The sequence below is a fragment of the Bombina bombina genome, chromosome 1 (genome assembly GCF_027579735.1).
Source record: "Bombina bombina isolate aBomBom1 chromosome 1, aBomBom1.pri, whole genome shotgun sequence".
Taxonomy (NCBI): Eukaryota; Metazoa; Chordata; class Amphibia; order Anura; family Bombinatoridae; genus Bombina; species Bombina bombina.
Genome location: NC_069499.1, coordinates 1,051,275,454 through 1,051,295,308, shown reverse-complemented (window position 1 = coordinate 1,051,295,308; position 19,855 = coordinate 1,051,275,454). Strand labels below are relative to the sequence as shown.

Below are 19,855 nucleotides of genomic sequence, written 5' to 3'. Positions count from 1 at the left end.
TCTTTAAATGCATTATTCTGTCTACTATTTATTTAGTGTTTAATATCCCTTTAAAGGAAGATTGTGTTGAAAAAATATAATTTTTACACCACTCACAGAGGAACTTTACGTGTTTAACCCCTTTAAAAACTGATTAAACACATAGGTAAAGTATCACTCAGTAGCCACACGCATTACAGATTCCAAGCTAAAGAGAGCCATGATGGACAGCGGCATGACCCTGCCCATGATCTCACTAGCAGTTCTCTGTGGCCCCTGAGAAGGACTTTAGTTGTGTTTCGTCCCTTTGCTGCAGAGAACTGCTGAGCAGAAAACAGACCATGAGGCAGTGGGCAGTCACATGACTTCACCAATCAGCAGCTGTATTCAGCTCAGGGGCTGCATTGTATGTGGATTCTGAGTAAGACTTTACTTATGTGTGTAATCACTTCATGGGAGTTCCAGGGTGAGTAGCGCACAAATTACATGGTCTAACAAATTAAAGCATTTAACTTTTCACTACAATGTCTCTTCAAAGTCAACCAGTCAACAGCTGCGCTGTTAGGACAAAAAAAGTATAAAATTGAAAAGAAAAGAAACAGAAGGGAAAAGGGTTATTCTAAGACTGACAAAACTTAATAGTCAAAATACTTGGTACAAATAAGATGATCCTCACTTTGCTGGGTTATTAAAGGTGACAGATATTACTTTATTATATACATGTCATCATGGGTGGGAAAAAATCTCAGAAGCCTAGAAAAAGATCTCTAATATTTGTACTTAAAAAATGTTTTCAAAGTACAATGTTATCTCTGTATAGATGCTAAATCTATCAGGCTCTAAAGATTTATATATTTTTGTACAACCTAATCTTCATTCTCTTCATATTTTTTGTTTCCTTGTTTTAATGGATAATAATAAGTTGGCCTATTAGAGTATGTGTGTATATTTTCCCTAAACGATTATGCTTCAATGTCCCATAATTGTAATACTTAATACAGTGTCATAACATATCTTTGAATTGTTTTCAGGGCAAAATATTGGAACATGATAATGTGAACTTCTTGTTGAAAATTCTGGTTGAACTAGGAATGGTGTTAGATCAAATTGAGGCTGAGTTGGAAAAGCGAAAACTTGAATATGAAGGTATGCTACAATGTATGTTCATTTGTTTTGTTTTTTTAAGCTTGAGAAATATGAGCTATAAACCAGCTAATTTTGTATGGTAAGCTATGTTAAGAAGTGAAGTGTGGAGGGAGGCTAAAGGGCAATTAAACACAGTAGAACAACATAATGCAGCAAATGTATACTAAAAAGACAATGTAATAACACTGCATTTCAAACAAGAATGAATTTCAAAGTTTCCCTTCATTTACCTATGCCATGTATCACGTGACAACTATCAGCCAATCACAGACTTATATACATATATAGATTGTGAACTCATGGCTCATCAGTAAACTATATCAAAGGAACAAAGTAAGAGGTTGATCACAATCTATCAGTTGAGGCCTTTTCCAGGGCTGGCTCAAGATATTGTACTTCCTGGGTCCGAGAATACAATGATGCCCCCCCAGTAGTAACATTACTGATTAACATATCAATGTACTATCCTGGCCACTGACCTTACTAAGCCTGCCTACCTGCATGCAACCAATGCTTATTAGTGGCGGCTTGTGGGTTATTCAAATGGGGGTTCACAGTACATGAACTGGGGTTAAACACCATCTCTCCTCTTTTTCTTTCTCTCTCTCCTCTTTTTCTCTCTCTCCTCTTTTTCTCTCTCTCTCTCCTCTTTTTCTCTCCTCTTTTTCTCTCTCTCTCTCTCTCTCTCTCTCTCCTCTTTTTTTCTCTCTCTCTCCTCTTTTTCTCTCTCTCTCTCTCCTCTTTTTCTCTCTCTCTCTCCTCTTTCTCTCTCTCTCTCTCTCTCTCCTCTTTCTCTCTCTCTCTCCTCTTTTTCTCTCTCTCTCCTCTTTTTCTCTCTCTCCTCTTTTTCTCTCTCTCCTCTTTTTCTCTCTCTCTCTCCTCTTTTTTTCTCTCTCTCTCCTCTTTTTCTCTCTCCCTCTCCTCTTTTTCTCTTTCTCCTCTTTTTCTCTCTCTCTCTCTCCTCTTTTTCTCTCTCTCTCTCTCCTCTTTTTTTTCTCTCTCTCTCTCTCTCTCTCTCCTCTCTCTCTCTCTCTCTCTCTCTCTCTCTCTCTCTCTCCCCCCTCTTTTTTTCTCTCTCTCTCCCCTCTTTTTCTCTCTCTCTCTCCTCTTTTTCTCTCTCTCTCTCCTCTTTCTCTCTCTCTCCTCTTTCTCTCTCTCTCTCTCCTCTTTTTCTCTCTCTCTCCTCTTTTTCTCTCTCTCTCTCTCTCCTCTTTTTTTCTCTCTCTCTCTCCTCTTTTTCTCTCTCCCTCTCCTCTTTTTCTCTCTCTCCTCTTTTTCTCTCTCTCTCTCTCTCTCTCTCCTCTTTTTCTCTCTCTCTCTCCTCTTTCTCTCTCTCTCTCTCTCTCTCTCCTCTTTCTCTCTCTCTCTCTCTCTCTCTCTCCCCTCTTTTTTTTTCTCTCTCTCCCCTCTTTTTCTCTCTCTCTCTCCACTTTTTCTCTCTCTCTCTCTCTCTCTCTCTCTCTCTCTCTCTCTCCTCTTTCTCTCTCTCTCTCTCTCTCTCTCTCCTCTTTTTCTCTCTCTCTCCTCTTTCTCTCTCTCTCTCCTCTTTTTCTCTCTCCTCTTTTTCTCTCTCTCCTCTTTTTCTCTCTCTCTCTTCTCTTTTTCTCTCTCTCTCTCCTCTTTTTCTCTCTCTCCTCTTTTTCTCTCTCTCCTCTTTTTCTCTCTCTCTCCTCTTTTTCTCTCTCTCCCTCCTCTTTCTCTCTCTCCCTCCTCTTTTTCTCTCTCTCTCTCCTCCTTTTTCTCTCTCTCTCTCCTCTTTTTTTCTCTCTCTCTCTCTCACACACACACACACACACATACACACATACACACAAACATAAAAACACACAAATATAGAAGCATTTAGTATCTTGCCTCACTGTTCCTTTCAGTGTTCTTAGCTATTGTGCAAACATTGTTTTCCTTTATTGATTGTAAAAACATTTATTGATATGGGATTATGTGGTGAGTTAGAGAGGGGAATATCACTGAGACAAACAGACAATGCATACAATATTGTTATTTGCAGGTAATTTCTGAAGTTTTATAGAACCAGTGTGAGGCAAAAGAAGGGGTCAGCATGTCAGTTGTATTTTTTTTAAAAAGCAGAGTTCATAGGTTGGGTCAGATAACAGATTAACAACTTCATGTGTCTCCTTTCAGTAAAGCTGAGATGAGACCAATGAGATCGTTAATCTGTTTAACGTTACTAAAACAAGTCCATTTGTCAGTACAGTCTTACTTAGCCTGCCTGTGTAAAATATCCTGGCAGTCTCCAGACCAGTCTAAACTAATAGCTTAGCAAATGTGAAACATCTCCTGCAAACTGCCGGAGACTTTAGAACATGAATCTTAAGAGATAAGCTGACAGGCGACAGCTTACAACATTTTTAAGTAAACTAAAATGAGGCTCCTACCTTGTTAGGTTTGTTAATGGCAGGCAGCAGCAGATAAGTTTTTTTCTAACAAGCGATCATGTCAGCAACATGCCTAGTAAGACTCTGAGACGGACCCCCAGCTTGAAATGATTTCAGAGTGGCCACTCACAGATTTGCCAATTACTACTGCACCAGTGCACTGCCCTCTCTACAGAAGCCCGCGCAGGCTGTTACAATTGCTGTATGTGGCCCCCGCTGTAGCACCCCCGCTGGCCACTATTAAAAAAATTTAAACTAAATCACCACCTACCTTACAACATTGTTTGAGCTTTGAGGCGAGCCATTTTAAAGGGAGCAGTGCTGATGGGCCCCCCACAAGTGGCAGACCTTTGCGATCGTGGAAGTTACACCCCTGGTTTTGCGCCGCCGACCAAGCTCCTTCTCCCCTCACTGTGACACTGACATCACATGGCTCAGCCGCGGTTAGGAAGATATAGGAGCTGGGTTGGGGGCGGCGCTACTAGCACTAAGAAATAAGTGCTCTGGGCTTGAAGCCTATACTTCTATGTATCGCACGTGCGATAGATAGAAGTATAGGCTTCAAGTTTAAGCCATGTAATAAAAGTCCCACTCTCCAAGTAAAAACGGCAATTTTCTTTTTCTTTTAAAATTTGACTGCAACATTTTGGGTTGATTAAATATAATTTTCCAATAGTGGTGTTATTGGAAAAATTATATTTATTTAGCCAAAAAGTAGTTTTGTTTTGTTTTGTATTTTTTCCTCTCAGCAGGGGTCAGGGCTCTCATGGGGGTTCACGTGCGACTGTGAACATATAGAGGAGCCTCCACTGATGCTTATGCACAATTGCAGCGTAAGTGGGAAGAAAGTTAGGGAAGAGATGCCCTTCTCCCACCTGACTGTTTCTGTGTCTTTGTGCATGATGAGGTTATGCTGCTGGGAGCCTGCGACTTCACCTACGGAGACAGAGGACAAAGTGGTCTGGAACTGACAGTGACTAACTCAGTCACTAATGTGCTGCCCCTTGTTAATTGCTGCCTGTGTTCATTGGACTCACTTGGTCCCATGGTTGAGCCAGCCCTGACAAGACTACAGAAACAGTGTTTTGTGTCCCTTTAACAATTCTTTATGTAAGATCTACCAAGCTAAATCTATCCCACATATCTTGAAAACTACCTTTGGAACACAAAATAAATTGAATTTAAATATATTATATCAGTTGCCAATGTAGGGACACACTTCTTTTCTAGGTGGCATGGTCCTGACTACCAAATTGAACAACATGAATTCCATGATTTAGCCTTACTAAGAGCACAGTGCCAGCTACCTAGCAACTAGATACACACACACACGTCACTTACTATACTGTATGTACATAATGTATAAACAGAAAAATAATATACCTACCTAATAAGAAGAAAAAAATCTACACCCAGCTTCCTATTTCTTCTCTACAGAGTCACAATTATAATGGGCTGAAACTATTTGCAGGAGCCTTTACGGCAAAACAATCATGTATGAAAGTTACAGGTGTAGCTACCATAGCCATAGTTGTTCCTCATATTTTTTGCTGCCCAAAAAACCTATGTATGATGCTAGTAGGATAATTTAGCCCTAGCAGGTGTTGCTGAGGAGGGAAACATAAGGAATAATTTTACAAAATAAAAATATAAATAGCTTTGTAGAATTCATACAAACTCTATAGAAGTGGTTCTCAACCCAAGTGATTTCAAGGCGAGTAAATTTAGCCAGACATGTCCAGGGCCCGGACTTTAATTAAAACATGTCTAGGGCACCCATTTTTAACAGCATCTGAAGGACCAATTTCCAGACAACTTTTAAATTACAGCACCTCTTTTCATTAAAAAAATTTTTTAGAGCACAATCCCCATGGACAGTCGAGATCTGAGGTACACCCAGCATGGAAGCTTATCAGAAATCAGCATATGGATCTTTGTGAGACAGACATGAAAAGCAAAATACAGTGAATAATATGAAGGAAAATAGGGGCATGGAAAAAAAGCGGGAGTATTTAGAAAGTCGGTGTAGAAGCAAAATTCTTCATAATACAATAAATAGTTATGCCTCCCTACTCACTTGCACAAGATGTTTCTGTAATCATCCAGAGAGTCAGAGTGAAGAGGAGGAGTCTGAAAAGGGAACAAAGAGAAGCTGAGGGGATATGACAGTACTAATGTTGGCAAAACACTTCTAAATTAACTAATCTAAAAAGTGATTTAAAGGCATATGGTGTATGACAAGGTGTTTGGGTAGAGTTCAAAGGTGTGTATATATATATATATATATATATATATATATATGTGTGTGTGTGTTTGTGTATATACAGGTATGTGTGCACAAATTTATATGTACACACACATACCCATACATACACATAAATACATACACACATACAAATACACATGCATATATATACACCCTTGATCCCTTCCCAGTCAAACACCATGTCGTATATCATATCATATCCATTTAAATCATTGTTACCACACTTTTATTATTAAAAATATGTATAGCATTATACTGTGTGAAGTACAAAACTATTTCTTTATTTTTTTTTTATTTTTTAATGCATTTTGGACTTAACACAACGTTTGTTTAGCTGCCTTTAGTTCAGTGCACCATTATCTTAGCACTTAGTGAAAGCCATGACCTGGGTATGGTAGTATGCCCCATAAGAGTCTTTTAGGTGAGGGATTTAGCGTGGCCATGCTATCCAACCTTCAGATGATAGATAAACTTTTGCTCAAGAGCTACCATTTTACTTAACACAAAAATAAGAGCACTATTGATTTAACTTGAACAGTGTTAACGCTCAAAATTGCTAATATTTTTTGTTCTAAACTTGTAATCTGGACCTAAAAGTGAAAATATAGTCATCATGTCTATCAAAGACTATTTTATATGTCAGTTTCGGGTGGTTTCCCAGTTTCTGTTCTGATAACAGTTACTTACACACGAAAAGTCCTTTTTAGGATCATTTCTAGTGAAAACACATTTGCGGCTGTGGGCTTTAAATGCACCAATAAATTTTGCATTGTGTTCACTCGAAACACCTTCTGACATATTCAGACGGAAATCAAAAGCCATTAGATATGTGCATGATCGAAAAATTCGGTTCGGTTCGGATCGATTTGGAGGTTTTCGAATTTCGTTTCGGATCGATTTGAATTCGGAAAACTTCGAATGAATTAGTTTCGGATTCGTTTCGGATTCATTCGGTTTTGAAAAAATTCGTCTGGATTCGGTTCGATTCGGTTTGGAGATTCGGAATTTTGGTATGTGTGCTGTGTATTAGACTAGTATTATGTACTGTATATTAGGTGTAACCCATAGCAGAGTGATATAACCTAATATACTGTACAATACTAGTGTAATCCATGTCCATCCGAATTTACCGAATAAATCCGAACTAATTCGGATTTATTCTGTAAATTCGGCAGTATTTTGATTCGGAAATTCGGTTCGATCTGAATCTCTGAGTTTGCCGAATTTTCTGAATTTCCGAATCGAACCGAATTTCACATGTCTAAAAGCCATTTCAGGATGTAAATAGCCAATAGATTGGGATTGACCGTTATATTTGATAATGGAATTAAAGTTACTGATGTGTTTTTTTTCATTTGCATATCTTAACTGATCCATGAAAGCTTAATTTTATCTTCCCTGTCCCATTAACTATTGGCTAACTGTTTTCAATCTTGGACATTGAATAATAGTTTCATATGGTACTAAGACTATTTTAAGTGTAAGGAAAATTGGTTATTGACATATTTGGTCCCTGGAAAATAATATGTTAGGAACTTGTTAGACGTGTATATTGCAACATTTTTTCTATGAATGCTTTGGTCATATAAAGGGTGTTAGCACAGAATATACCACAACAACTTGAAAACAGACAATACATAGGCAAATTGAATCTCACATAATATATGTATAATAAATCTTGGCATCTTTATAGCACAATTTAAAAAAAATCATCTTTTGTGTAAAAAGTGTTTTTTGTATCATACCCCCTAGAGAGAAAAATCTATAAGCTAAGTTTTCAAAATGAAGCAAATTGCATCAACTAACCATTCAATTTGCAGGTTATATAATTAATTTTTGGCTTATCTAGGGAGTAGGGTTGACTTACCACTTTTTCTGAAAAAAATATACTGGCCATGCTCATAACCATAAATCTACACACATATTTATACAGCATAAATCTAGAACTAAGGGTACTAGGATTGATTTCAAGTTATCATTTGTTACAATTAAATTCCTTGACCTTGATAGCATCTTTATTTCTATATTTAATCTTTAAACATAGATATTGACATTGACGGCAGATAAGAGCCATAGGCCCAGCAAGTCTGCCAGATATTTCCTAAAAGTATAAACTTATTTAGTTGGTGGGATAGCCTTATGCTTGTCCCATGCATTCTTAAAGTCCCCCATAGTGTTTGTCATTACTACCTCTTATGGAAGTTTATTCCATGAATTAATCACTCTTTCTGTAAAGAACAGCTTCCTTAAATTACTCCTGAATCTGCTACCATTCAGCTTGAGATCATGAACCCTTGTTCTTGAATTTTCCTTTTTATGTAAAATACTCACTGGCTCAGTTTTACTAAGCCCTTTAATATACTTGAAAGTTGCTATCATATCACCTCTTTCCCTTCTCTCCTCTAAGCCATGCATATTTAGGTAATTGAGCGTCTTCTGGTACGTTTTATTTTTTAGACCATGTACCATTTTGGTAGCCCTTCTTTGCACAGATTCAAGTTTGTATATATCCTTCTGAAGACATGGGCCTCTAGTTATCAAGCCGTCTACTTTCTAGCATTCGCCAGCCCCAATACGCTCGCCTAAGTTTGCCTAACATTGCTGAATACGTTCGCCAAATTTATCAAGAAAGTTGTCAAAAAGCCACGCACCAAGTACGGTGCGATGAGCAGCGGACTGTTGTTAACTGACAGTCATCGATCTCGCTGCTCATCTGCTTTTTTACAGCTTTCTTGCTAGCCTGTCACTAAGCACCCACACTATACTATACTGTTTTACCCCCTATACCGCTGCTCCTGGACCCCGCCGCATCTATAATAAATATATTAACCCCCAAACCTCCCCTCCCGGACCCTGCCGCAACTATAATAAATATATGAACCCCTAAACCGCCGCTCCTGGACCCCTCCGCCACCAACATTATACCTATTACCCCTAATCTTCCGCCCCCTATACCGCCACCACCTACATAAAGTTATTAACCCCTATCCTGCCGATCCCTGACCCCGCCGCAACTAAATAAAATGTTTAACCCCTAAACCGTCACTCCCAGAGCCCACCGTCACCTACATTATACTTATTAACCCCTAATCTGCCCCCCCTACACCGCCGCCACCTACATTATATCTATTAACCCCTAAACCTAAGTCTAACCCTAACACCCCCCTAACTTAAATATTATTTAAATTAAAAATATTCCTATAATTAAATAAATTATTCCTATTTAAAACTAATTACTTACCTATAAAATAAACACTAAGATAGCTACAATATAATTAATAATTAGCTATCTTAGGGTTTATTTTTATTTTACAGGCAACTTTGTATTTATTTTAACTAGGTACAATAGTTATTAAATTGTTATTAACTATTTAATAGCTACCTAGTTAAAATAAATACAAATATACCTGTAAAATAAAACCTATCCTAAGTTAAAATTACACCTAACACTATACTACCATTAAATAAATTAAATTAATTAAATACAATTACCTACAATTAAATAAAAATAACTAAAATTAACTAAAGTACAAAAAAACCCCTCTAAATTACAGAAAATAAAAAAATTACAAGAAGTTTAAACTAATTACACCTAATCTAAGCCCCCTAATAAAATAAAAAATCCCCCCAAAATAATAAAATTCCTTACCCTATACTAAATTACAAATAGCCCTTAAAAGGGCTTTTTGCGGGGCATTGCCCCAAAGTAAACAGCTCTTTTACCTGTAAAAAAAGAAATACAACCCCCTTAACATTAAAACCCACCACCCACACCCAACCTAACTCTAAAACCCACCCAAACCCCCCTTAAAAAAAACTAACACTACCCCATTGAAGATCACCCTACCTTGATCCATCTTCACCCAGCCGGGCCTAAGTCCTCAACGAATACGGGCGAAGTGGTCCTCCAGATGGGCAGAAGTCTTCATCCAAGCGGCATCTTCTATCTTCTTCCATATGGTGAGGAGCGGCACCATCTTGAAGACATCCGATGCGGAGCATCCATCGATCCGGATGACTAAACGAAGAATGACGGTTCCTTTAAACAACGTCATCCAAGATGGCGTCCCTTGAATTCCGATTGGCTGATAGGATTCTATCAGCCAATCGGAATTATGGTAGGAAATATCAGATTGGCTGATGAAATCAGCCAATCGGATTGATCTCGCATTCTATTAGCTGTTCCAATCAGCCAATAGAATGCGAGGTCAATCCGATTGGCTGATTGGATTTTTCCTACCTTAATTCCGATTGGCTGATAGAATCCTATCAGCCAATCGGAATTCAAGGGACGCCATCTTGGATGACGTAATTTAAAGGAACCGTCATTCTTTGTTTAGTCGTCGGGATCGATGGATGCTCCGCGTCGGATGTCTTCAAGATGGTGCCGCTCCTCGCCAGATGGAAGAAGATAGAAGATGCCACTTTGATGAAGACTTCTGCCCATCTGGAGGACCTCTTCTGGCCGGATTGGATGAAGACTTCTGCCCATCTGGAGGACCACTTCGCCTGGATTCGTTGAGGACTTAGGCCCGGCTGGGTGAAGATGGCTCAAGGTAGGGTGATCTTCAATGGGGTAGTGTTAGGTTTTTTTAAGGGGGTTTGGGTGGGTTTTAGAGTTAGGTTGGGTGTGGGTGGTGGGTTTTAATGTTGGGGGGGTTCTTTTTTTCCAGGTAAAAGAGCTGATTACTTTGGGGCAATGCCCCGCAAAAGCCCTTTTAAGGGCTATTTGTAATTTAGTATAGGGTAGGGAATTTTATTATTTTGGGGGGATTTTTTATTTTATTAGAGGGCTTAGATTAGGTGTAATTCATTTAAACTTTTGTAATTTTTTTATTTTCTGTAATTTAGAGGGGGTTTTTTGTACTTTAGTTAATTTTAGTTATTTTTATTTAATTGTAGGGAATTGTATTTAATTAATTTAATTTATTTAATGGTAGTATAGTGTTAGGTGTAATTGTAACTTAGGTTAGGTTTTATTTTACAGGTATATTTGTATTTATTTTAACTAGGTAGCTATTAAATAGTTAATAACTATTTAATAACTATTGTACCTAGTTAAAATAAATACAAAGTTGCCTGTAAAATAAAAATAAACCCTAAGATAGCTACAATGTAATTATTAATTATATTGTAGCTATCTTAGGGTTTATTTTATAGGTAAGTATTTAGTTTTAAATAGGAATAATTTATTTAATTATAGGAATATTTATTTAGATTAATTTAAATAATTTTTAAGTTAGGGGGGTGTTAGGGTTAGACTTAGGTTTAGGGGTTAATAGATATAATGTAGGTGGCGGTGGTGTAGGGGGGGCATATTAGGGGTTAATAAATGTAATGTAGGTGGCGGTGGGCTCCGGGAGCGAAGGTTTTGGGGTTAAACATTTTATTTAGTTGTGGCGGGGTCCAGGAGCGGGGGATTAGGGGTTAATAAGTGTAATGTAGGTGGCGGCAGTGTCGGGGCAGCGGTTTAGGGGTTAATAAGTATAAAGTAGGTGGCGGCGGTATAGGGGGCGCAGATTAGGGGTACTCGGGGTACATGTTAGGGTGTTAGGTGCAGACACTTCCCATAGGAATCAATGGGATATCGGGCAGCAGCGAACATGAGCTCTCGCTGCTGTCAGACTCCCATTGATTCATAAGGGATCCGCCGCCTTCAGGGCGGCGGATTGAAAAAAAGGTACGCTGGGCCGGAATAGTGGCAAGCTCTTTATCCCCCTATAATAGTACCTGGTTGTAGTTTGATATCTTCCAAAAGTAGTCAGATTGTGCCGAACTTGCGTTCGGAACATCTGTAGTGACGTAACCATTGATCTGTGTCGGTGGATCCGGTGGATCGTATTTTACGTCACTAGATTCTACTTTTGCCGGTCTGTAGGGCTTGATAACTATGGCGAATCAGCCTCGCCACAAATACCCTGCCGAATTCCAGCGTATTTGCAGTTGACGGCTTGATAACTAGAGGCCATGGCCTCCAGAACTGCACACAATACTCAAGATGAGGGCTAACTAATGATCTGTAAAGTGGTTTCTGCTGAAAATATTTCTACCAAGACATCCAAGCATTCTTCTGGCCTTACTCGCTACAGTACTACATTGTTTACTAAATTTTAAATCATCTGAAATAATAATCCACAAGTCCCGTTCCTCATTTGTAACAGTCAGTAAAGTGTCATTGAGTCTGTAATTAATGTTTGGATTTTTGTTCCCTAAATGCATAATTTTACACTTTCCTGTGTTAAATTTCAGATCCCAGTCATTTGCCAATCCTCCAATTGTTGTTTATTACTTCTCATTTTGTCTACCACCCCCCCCCCCCCCCCCGGAACATTTACTCTATTACACATTTTTGAATCATCTGCAAACAGACATACATTCCCCTGTAACCCTTTGCTGATATCTCTGATAAATATGTTAAACAAAACAGGCCCCAGAACTGACCCCTGAGGAACACAACTAGTAACAGCGCATCTGCTGAATCTACTCCATTTACTAAGACACTTTGTTTTCTGTCCTTAAGCCAGCATTATACCCAGTTAATATTTTTTTTATCCTAGTCCAAGGAGAGGTGTTTTATTTCCAACTTTGACTTGAATCTTAAAGGGACACTGAACCTACATTTTTTCTTTTATGATTCAGATAGAGCATGTCATTTTAAGCAACTTTCTAATTTACTCCTATTATCAATTTTTCTTTGTTCTCTTGCTATCTTTATTTTAAAAGCAGGAATGTAAATCTTAGCAGCCAGACCATTTTAGGTTCAGCACCATGGATAGCGCTTGCTTATTGGAGGCTTACATTTACCCACCAGTAAGCAAGCATAACCCAGGTTCTCAACCAAAAATGGGTCGGCTCCTATGCATCACATTCCTGCTTTTTAAATAAAGATAGCAAGAGAACGAAGAAAAATTGATAATAGGAGTAAATTAGAAAGTTGCTTAAAATTGCATGCTCTATCTGAATCATGAAAAAAAAATGTGTTTAGTGTCCCTTTAAATACACCGGTTATGTTGGTAAAATACGGGCTGGGTCATGACCCTACTAGGGAGAGTGGGACACCTCTTGTTTTTACACAAAAACAAGAGGTGCTTAAAGGGACACTGAACCCAAATTCTTTCTTTTGTGATTCAGATAGAGCATGCAATTTTAAGCAACTTTCTAATGTACTCCTATTATCAATTTTTCTTCGTTCTTTTGCTATCTTCATTTGAAAGAGAAGACATCTAAGCTTTTTTGGGGTTTCAGAACTCTGGATAGCACTTTTTTATTGGTGGATGAATTTATCCACCAATCAGCAAGGACAACCCAGGTTGTTCACCAAAAATGGGCCGGCATCCAAACTTACATTCTTGCATTTCAAATAAAGATACCAAGAGAATGAAGAAAATTTGATAATAGGAGTAAATTAGAAAGTTGCTTAAAATTTCATGAATCATGAAAGAAAAAAATTGGGTTCAATGTCCCTTTGATGTCCTTTTAAGAAATCATCCAGTTAATTTGTTTTATGTTATTAACCTTTTTGTTCTTATCACTTCCCTGTTTATCTGGAAAGCTTACAGAGATAATGAATAATTGATTTGACCTTTACTGCATCTCATTTGAATTCAAGCTTACATTTCTTTTTGGTTTGCCATGTAATTAGCAAAAGAAAAAACTATTATTGCCTTTTTGTTTCATTTCATGCAGTTGATTTCCTTGAATTAATTTCTGTAAAACCGTTATGGTTTGTACAAAGCAAGTCATTTATCAGAGTCTTTCTCCTGTAAAAATGGCCCAGAACAACAAACCACAATAATAATTATTTGACATTTAGGGTTAGATTACAATGTTATAGTCATAGCGATTGATAACCGTTTTTCCCCTATGACAAAAAAAGTATGTTTCACAAGTATTTTTAGTAAGATTTAAAAAAAATGCTGCCATTGTATTTTTTCCATGATCAAGCTCAAATTATTACTTATCACTGTCACTAGGTCAGTTGTGTCAGCCAATAATTTAGTGTATTTTAGAGGTAATTTTTACGTTGGGATTTTAAGGAGGCTTTTATGTTTTGTGTATAGACATTTATTTTTAAGGGTAAACCTTCAGTTATTGGAATAGAAGCCCTTCTAGGTTCCCATGCCTATGAAGTGCAGTATATATTTAGGAGGGGCTGTAAGTTCAAAAGAGGCTAGAAGCACTATTTTCCACGCCTTGCTGCCTGCGGCCGAGACAGCAAGACGTATGCATAGATATATCACTGTTTTGGAAATACAAACCACCTTAGTATACCCTGTACTTACAATAGACTCTCTAATAATAAATCTATAGCTGTGTGATCCCCCATCATAACATGCATGTTTAGCATAGTCCCTTTGAGCATACTTCCAATTAGATATATTATCTACAATTTCTTCCTCCATATGACCCTTAAAGATCTGGCAAAGTTATAACTTCAAGGCTCATCTTTGTTATTTACTCATATCCAAGATGGCGTCCCTTAGATTCCGATTCAGAATTAAGGTAGAAAAAATCCTATAGGTTGATTCAATCAGCCAATAGGATTGAGCTCGCATTCTATTGGCTGATTGGAACAGCTAATAGAATGCCAGCTCAATCCTATTGGCTGATTGCATCAGCTAATAGGATTTTTTCTACCTTAATTCCGATTGGCTGATAGAATTCTATCAGCCAATCGGAATCTAAGGGACGCCATCTTGGATGACGTCACTTAAAGAGATATTCATTCTGAAGAAGCCGTCGTTTGAAGAGGATGCTCCGCGCCGGATGTCTTGAAGATGGACCCGCTCCGCGTCGGAAGGATGAAGATAGAAGATGCCGTCTGGATGAAGACTTCTGCCCGTCTGGAGGACCACTTCTGCCAACTTTGTTGAGGACTTCTTGCCGCTTGGATGAAGACTTCTCCCGGTAAGTGAATATTCAGGGGTAAGTGTTAGGATTTTTTTAACAGTGTATTGGGTGGGTTTATTTTTGAGGTTAGGGCTTTGGGCTGCAATAGAGCTAAATGCCCTTTTAAGGGCAATGCTTATCCAAATGCCCTTTTCAGGGCAATGGGGAGCTTAGGTTTTTTTAGTTAGGCTTTTATTTGGGGGGTTGGTTGTGTGGGTTTTACTGTTGGGGGGTTGTTTGTATTTTTTTTTTACAGGTAAAAGAGCTGATTTCTTTGGGGCAATGCCCAGCAAAAGGCCCTTTTAAGGGCTATTGGTAATTTAGTTTAGGCTAGGGTTTTTTTTTATTTTGGGGGGGATTTTTTTATTTTGATAAGGCTCTTAGATTAGGTGTAATTAGTTTAAAGAACTGTAATTTGTTTTTTATTTTCTGTAATTTAGTGGGGTTTTTTGTGATTTAGCTAATTTAATTTAATTTATTTAATTGTATTTCATTTAGGTAATTTATTTAATTGTAGTGTAGTGTTAGGTGTTAGTGTAATTTAGGTTAGTTTTTATTTTACAGGTCATTTTGTGTTTATTTTAGCTAGGTAGTTATTAAATAGTTAATAACTATTTAGTAACTATTCTACCTAGTTAAAATAAATACAAACTTGCCTGTAAAATAAAAATAAACCCTAAGATAGTTACAATGTAACTATTAGTTATATTGTAGCTAGCTTAGGGTTTATTTTATAGGTATTTAGTTTTAAATAGGAATAATTTAGTTAATGATAGTAATTTTATTTAGATTTATTTAAATTATATTTAAGTTAGGGGGTGTTAGGGTTAGGGTTCAACTTATATTTAGAGGTTAATACATTTAATATAGTGGCAGCAACGTTAGGGGCGGCAGATTAGGGGTTAATAAGTGTAGGTAGGTTGCAGCAACATTGGGGGCAGGAGATTAGGGGTTAATAAATATAATGTAGGTGTCGGCGATGTTGGGGGCAGCAGATTAGGGGTTAATAAATATAATGTAGGTGGCGGTGATGTCTGGAGCAGCAGATTAGGGTTAATAAATATAATGTAGGTGTCTGCGATGTTGGGGGCTGCAGATTAGGGGTTAATAAGTGTAAGATTAGGGGTGTTTAGACTCGGGGCTCATGTTAGGGTGTTAGGTGTAAACATAAAATGTATTTCCCCATAGAAATCAATGGGGCTGCGTTTCTGAGTTTTACCATGCTTTATTGCAGGTGTTAGACTTTTTGTCAGCCGGCTCTCCCCATTGATGTCTATGGGGAAATGGTGCAGGAGCACGTACAACCAGCTCACCGCTGACTTAAGCAGCGCTGGTATTGGAGTGCGGTATGGAGCAAAATTTTGCTCTACGCTCACTTCTTGCCATTTAACGCCGGGTTTGTAAAAATCCGTAATACCAGCGCTGCAGGTAAGTGAGCGGTGAGAAAAAACTGCACGGTAGCACCCCACAGCTCAAAACACAAGACTCGTAATCTAGCCGTTTATTTCTAGATTTTTCTTTCAAAATATACTGTGTTCACTTAAAGAGTTATGTTGTATGAGGCATGTAAGCCATTATCATTGGGATTTGTTTTACATTTTATGTATGCCTTTTTTCAAACCTCAATAAAAAAAATTATAAAATTTATAAAATAACCCCCCCCCCCCTCAAAAGAGGCTAGAAGCCAATACATAAGTGTCATCAGAGAAATTAAAACACCTTAAAGAGAAAAAAAAACTATAACCATGCTGATTGTCTGATTTGGAAAGAATTTATTTGCATATTATGGTGGAAAATAAGTATTTGTTCACCTACAAACAAGCAAGATTTCTGGCTCTCACAGACCTGTATCTTCTTCTTTAAGAGGCTCCTCTGTCCTCCACTCATTACCTGTATTAATGGCACCTGTTTGAACTTGTTATCAGTATAAAAGACACCTGTCCACAACCTCAAACAGTCACACTCCAAACTCCACTATGGTGAAGACCAAAGAGCTGTCAAAGGACACCAGAAGCAAAATTGTAGACCTGCACCAGGCTGGGAAGACTGAATCTGCAATAGGCAAGCAGCTTGGTGTGAAGAAATCAACTGTGGGAGCAATAATTAGAAAATGGAAGACACACAAGACCACTGATAATCTCCTTCGATCTGGCGCTCCACGCAAGATCTCACCCCGTGGGGTCAAAATGATCACAAGAACGGTGAGCAAACATCCCAGAACCACACGGGGGGACCTAGTGAATGACCTGCAGAGAGCTGGGACCAACGTAACGAAGGCTACCATCAGTAACACACTACACCGCAAGGGACTCAGATCCTGCAGTGCCAGGCGTGTCCCCCTGCTTAAGCTAGTACATGTTCGGGCCTGTCTGAAGTATGCTAGAGAGCATTTGGATGATCCAGAAGCGGATTGGGAGAATGTCATATGGTCAGATGAAACCAAAGTAGAACTGTTTGGTAGAAACACAAATCGTCGTGTTTGGAGGAGAGAGAATGCTGAGTTGCAACCAAAGAACACCATACCTAGTGTGAAGCATGGGGGTGGCAACATCATGCTTTGGGGCTGTTTCTCTGCAAAGTGAACAGGACAACTGATCCGTGTACATGAAAGAATGAATGGGGCCATGTATCGTGAGATTTTGAGTGCAAACCTCCTTCCATCAGCAAGGGCATTGAAGATGAAACATGGCGGGGTCTTTCAGCATGACAATGATCGCAAACACACCGCCCAGGCAATGAAGGAGTGGCTTCATAAGAAGCATTTCAAGGTCCTGGAGTGGCCTAGCCAGTCTCCAGATCTCAACCCCATAGAAAACCTTTGGAGGGAGTTGAAAGTCCGTGTTACCCAGCAACAGCCCCAAAACATCACTGCTCTAGAGGAGATCTGCATGCAGGAATGGGCCAACATACCAGCAACAGTGTGTGACAACCTTGTGAGGACTTACAGAAAACGTTTGACCTCTGTCATTGCCAACAAAGGATATATAACAAAGTATTGAGATGAACTTTTGATATTGACCAAATACTTATTTTCCACCATAATTTGCAAATAAATTCTTTCCAAATCAGACAATGTGATTGTCTGGATTTGATTCCACATTTTGTCTCTCATAGTTGAGGTATACCTATGATGAAAATTACAGGCCTCTGTCATCTTCTTAAGTGGGAGAACTTGGTAGCTGACTAAATCCTTTTTTGCCCCACTGTATGTATATATATATATATATATATATATATATATATATATATATATATATATATATATATGTGTGTGTGTGTGTGTGTGTGTGTGTGTGTGTGTGTGTGTGTGTGTGTGTGTGTGAAAAAAGAGAAAGAGAACAGCACTCCTTAGATAGAACAAAAGCTAGAATAACTTCCATGCCTGTTCATTTAAATTGCAACTCAGGGTGCGCATTCTTTTTGCACACTTTGCCCCTTCACAGAGAAAAAATATCCTGTAGCATACCAGTCTGATCCTGCCCAATGACAGTCCAGCGCCAAAATACCAGGCAATTCTTCTCTGAACAAGGGAAGCAACAACCCCAGACGATCGTTTCGGCCTTCTGTGGGCCTCGTCAGTGAGGTGCAGTTGTATCTCTCTAAGGGCATGGGAGCATGGGGTCCACGTCTGGATTACCCATTAGTCTTAGTGAGACCCAATATATATATATATATATATATATATATATATATATATATATATATATATATATATATATATATATATATATAGATATAGATATAGATATATATATATATATAGTGAAAATAGCTGGGTCAATGTTTTCTTGTTTTTAAAGTTATCGCTTGCTTTGAAAGGGGCTGTTAAAAGGAAGCTATCAGGAGTAAAGAAGATTGTTCTATCACTGCTATGTAACAAGCAGTAAATGTAATGTGTTATACTGCAGTGGCACGGCGTACATAATTAATTAGGCAGTTTGCACAGAGAAACAGTTATATATCAAACAGCACATCCATGGTGATCGATAATTAGATCTCATCTGTATCATATTTCTTACTCAGAAGAACCAACTAATAATTTATTTTCCCCAATGGTGCAGTCAGATTATCTCTGCATAATTTTGTTTACAGAGCAGCAATAGTGCACACATCTATCTAAAGGCGTATAAAACTGAGAACATATTTTACAGTAAAGTCAGTGGAAAGAAAAGGGCAGACAGAAAATCAGTGCACAACGCAAGTATAGTAAGCATAGTAAAACTATACTTAGAGCTAAATTAAGGAATATTCAAATTAATAAAAATATTAATTTCTATAGAAAGTCAATTACATTAACACTAATTTCTCAATATTCTTTATTAAAACAGTTGAAAAAATTAACCCCCTTTCCATATCCCTTTTACGATGGCAGCCATAATTTAAGGTGAATGTTCTAACAAAATTCATTGGGTGATAACTGCTTCCTGCTAATGTTGTTTGGTTGAAAGGTACTTCCTGCTAATGATGATTGGCTGATAGGCACTTCCTGCTAATGTTTGGTTGAAAAAGTCCTTCCTGCTTATCTTTCATGCCCATGTTTACATTTTTCCCTTTCATACCAATGATTGAGAATGTTTAAGTGCAGTGTCCCTAAAATGGTGCCTGAAGCACTTTGTTATTGCAAGCCACATGTGAACATTTTAAGAACTTTAGTTTATCCATTTTATATATATTGAGTTGAAAATATTATGTTTTTATGTTGGATTCTACTGGATAAAAACAGATTTTTTTAATATTTTATTTTAATTGAGAGTTTTGTCTTACAAACAACTGAAACATTTTCAGGAAAAACAAAAACAAAATTCTGCACAGAAATTTGGAAATTGACATATATAAAAATTATTTATGCTTCAAACTAAATATTCATGTATAACCTTTAGACAAATAAGAATGCAAAATATAATTGTTTCCTGTATAAATACAACAGACAATATTTTAAGGCAATATCAGCTAGATTACAAGTCTGTGCATTTGTCTTTTAATGCTGAAAATATGGTATTTTCAGTGTTAAAACAGCACCGCAGCCATTACAAGTCTTATCGGTATAGGTGTACCACAAGCCTTTTAGCCTGTAACGCAACGTCAGTACCGGACTCGTAAAATTTACGTTTTTTAATGGGATTCCCATAGCGCTGGTATTACGAGTTTTTCTGGGATGCTAAAAAGCGAGTGTTACACT

The 19,855-nt window shown here is 37.9% G+C and overlaps 1 protein-coding gene across 1 annotated transcript in view; it reads left to right on the top strand.

Moving 5' to 3' along the window:
- Positions 1-19,855, top strand: part of GDAP1L1 (ganglioside induced differentiation associated protein 1 like 1) — a 143,437-nt gene that overhangs the window by 100,848 nt on the left and 22,734 nt on the right. Inside the window, exon 5 of the mRNA XM_053693609.1 lies at positions 1,011-1,125. Within this exon, the coding sequence (XP_053549584.1) occupies positions 1,011-1,125 (115 nt within the window). The remainder of the gene's footprint in view (positions 1-1,010; positions 1,126-19,855) is intronic.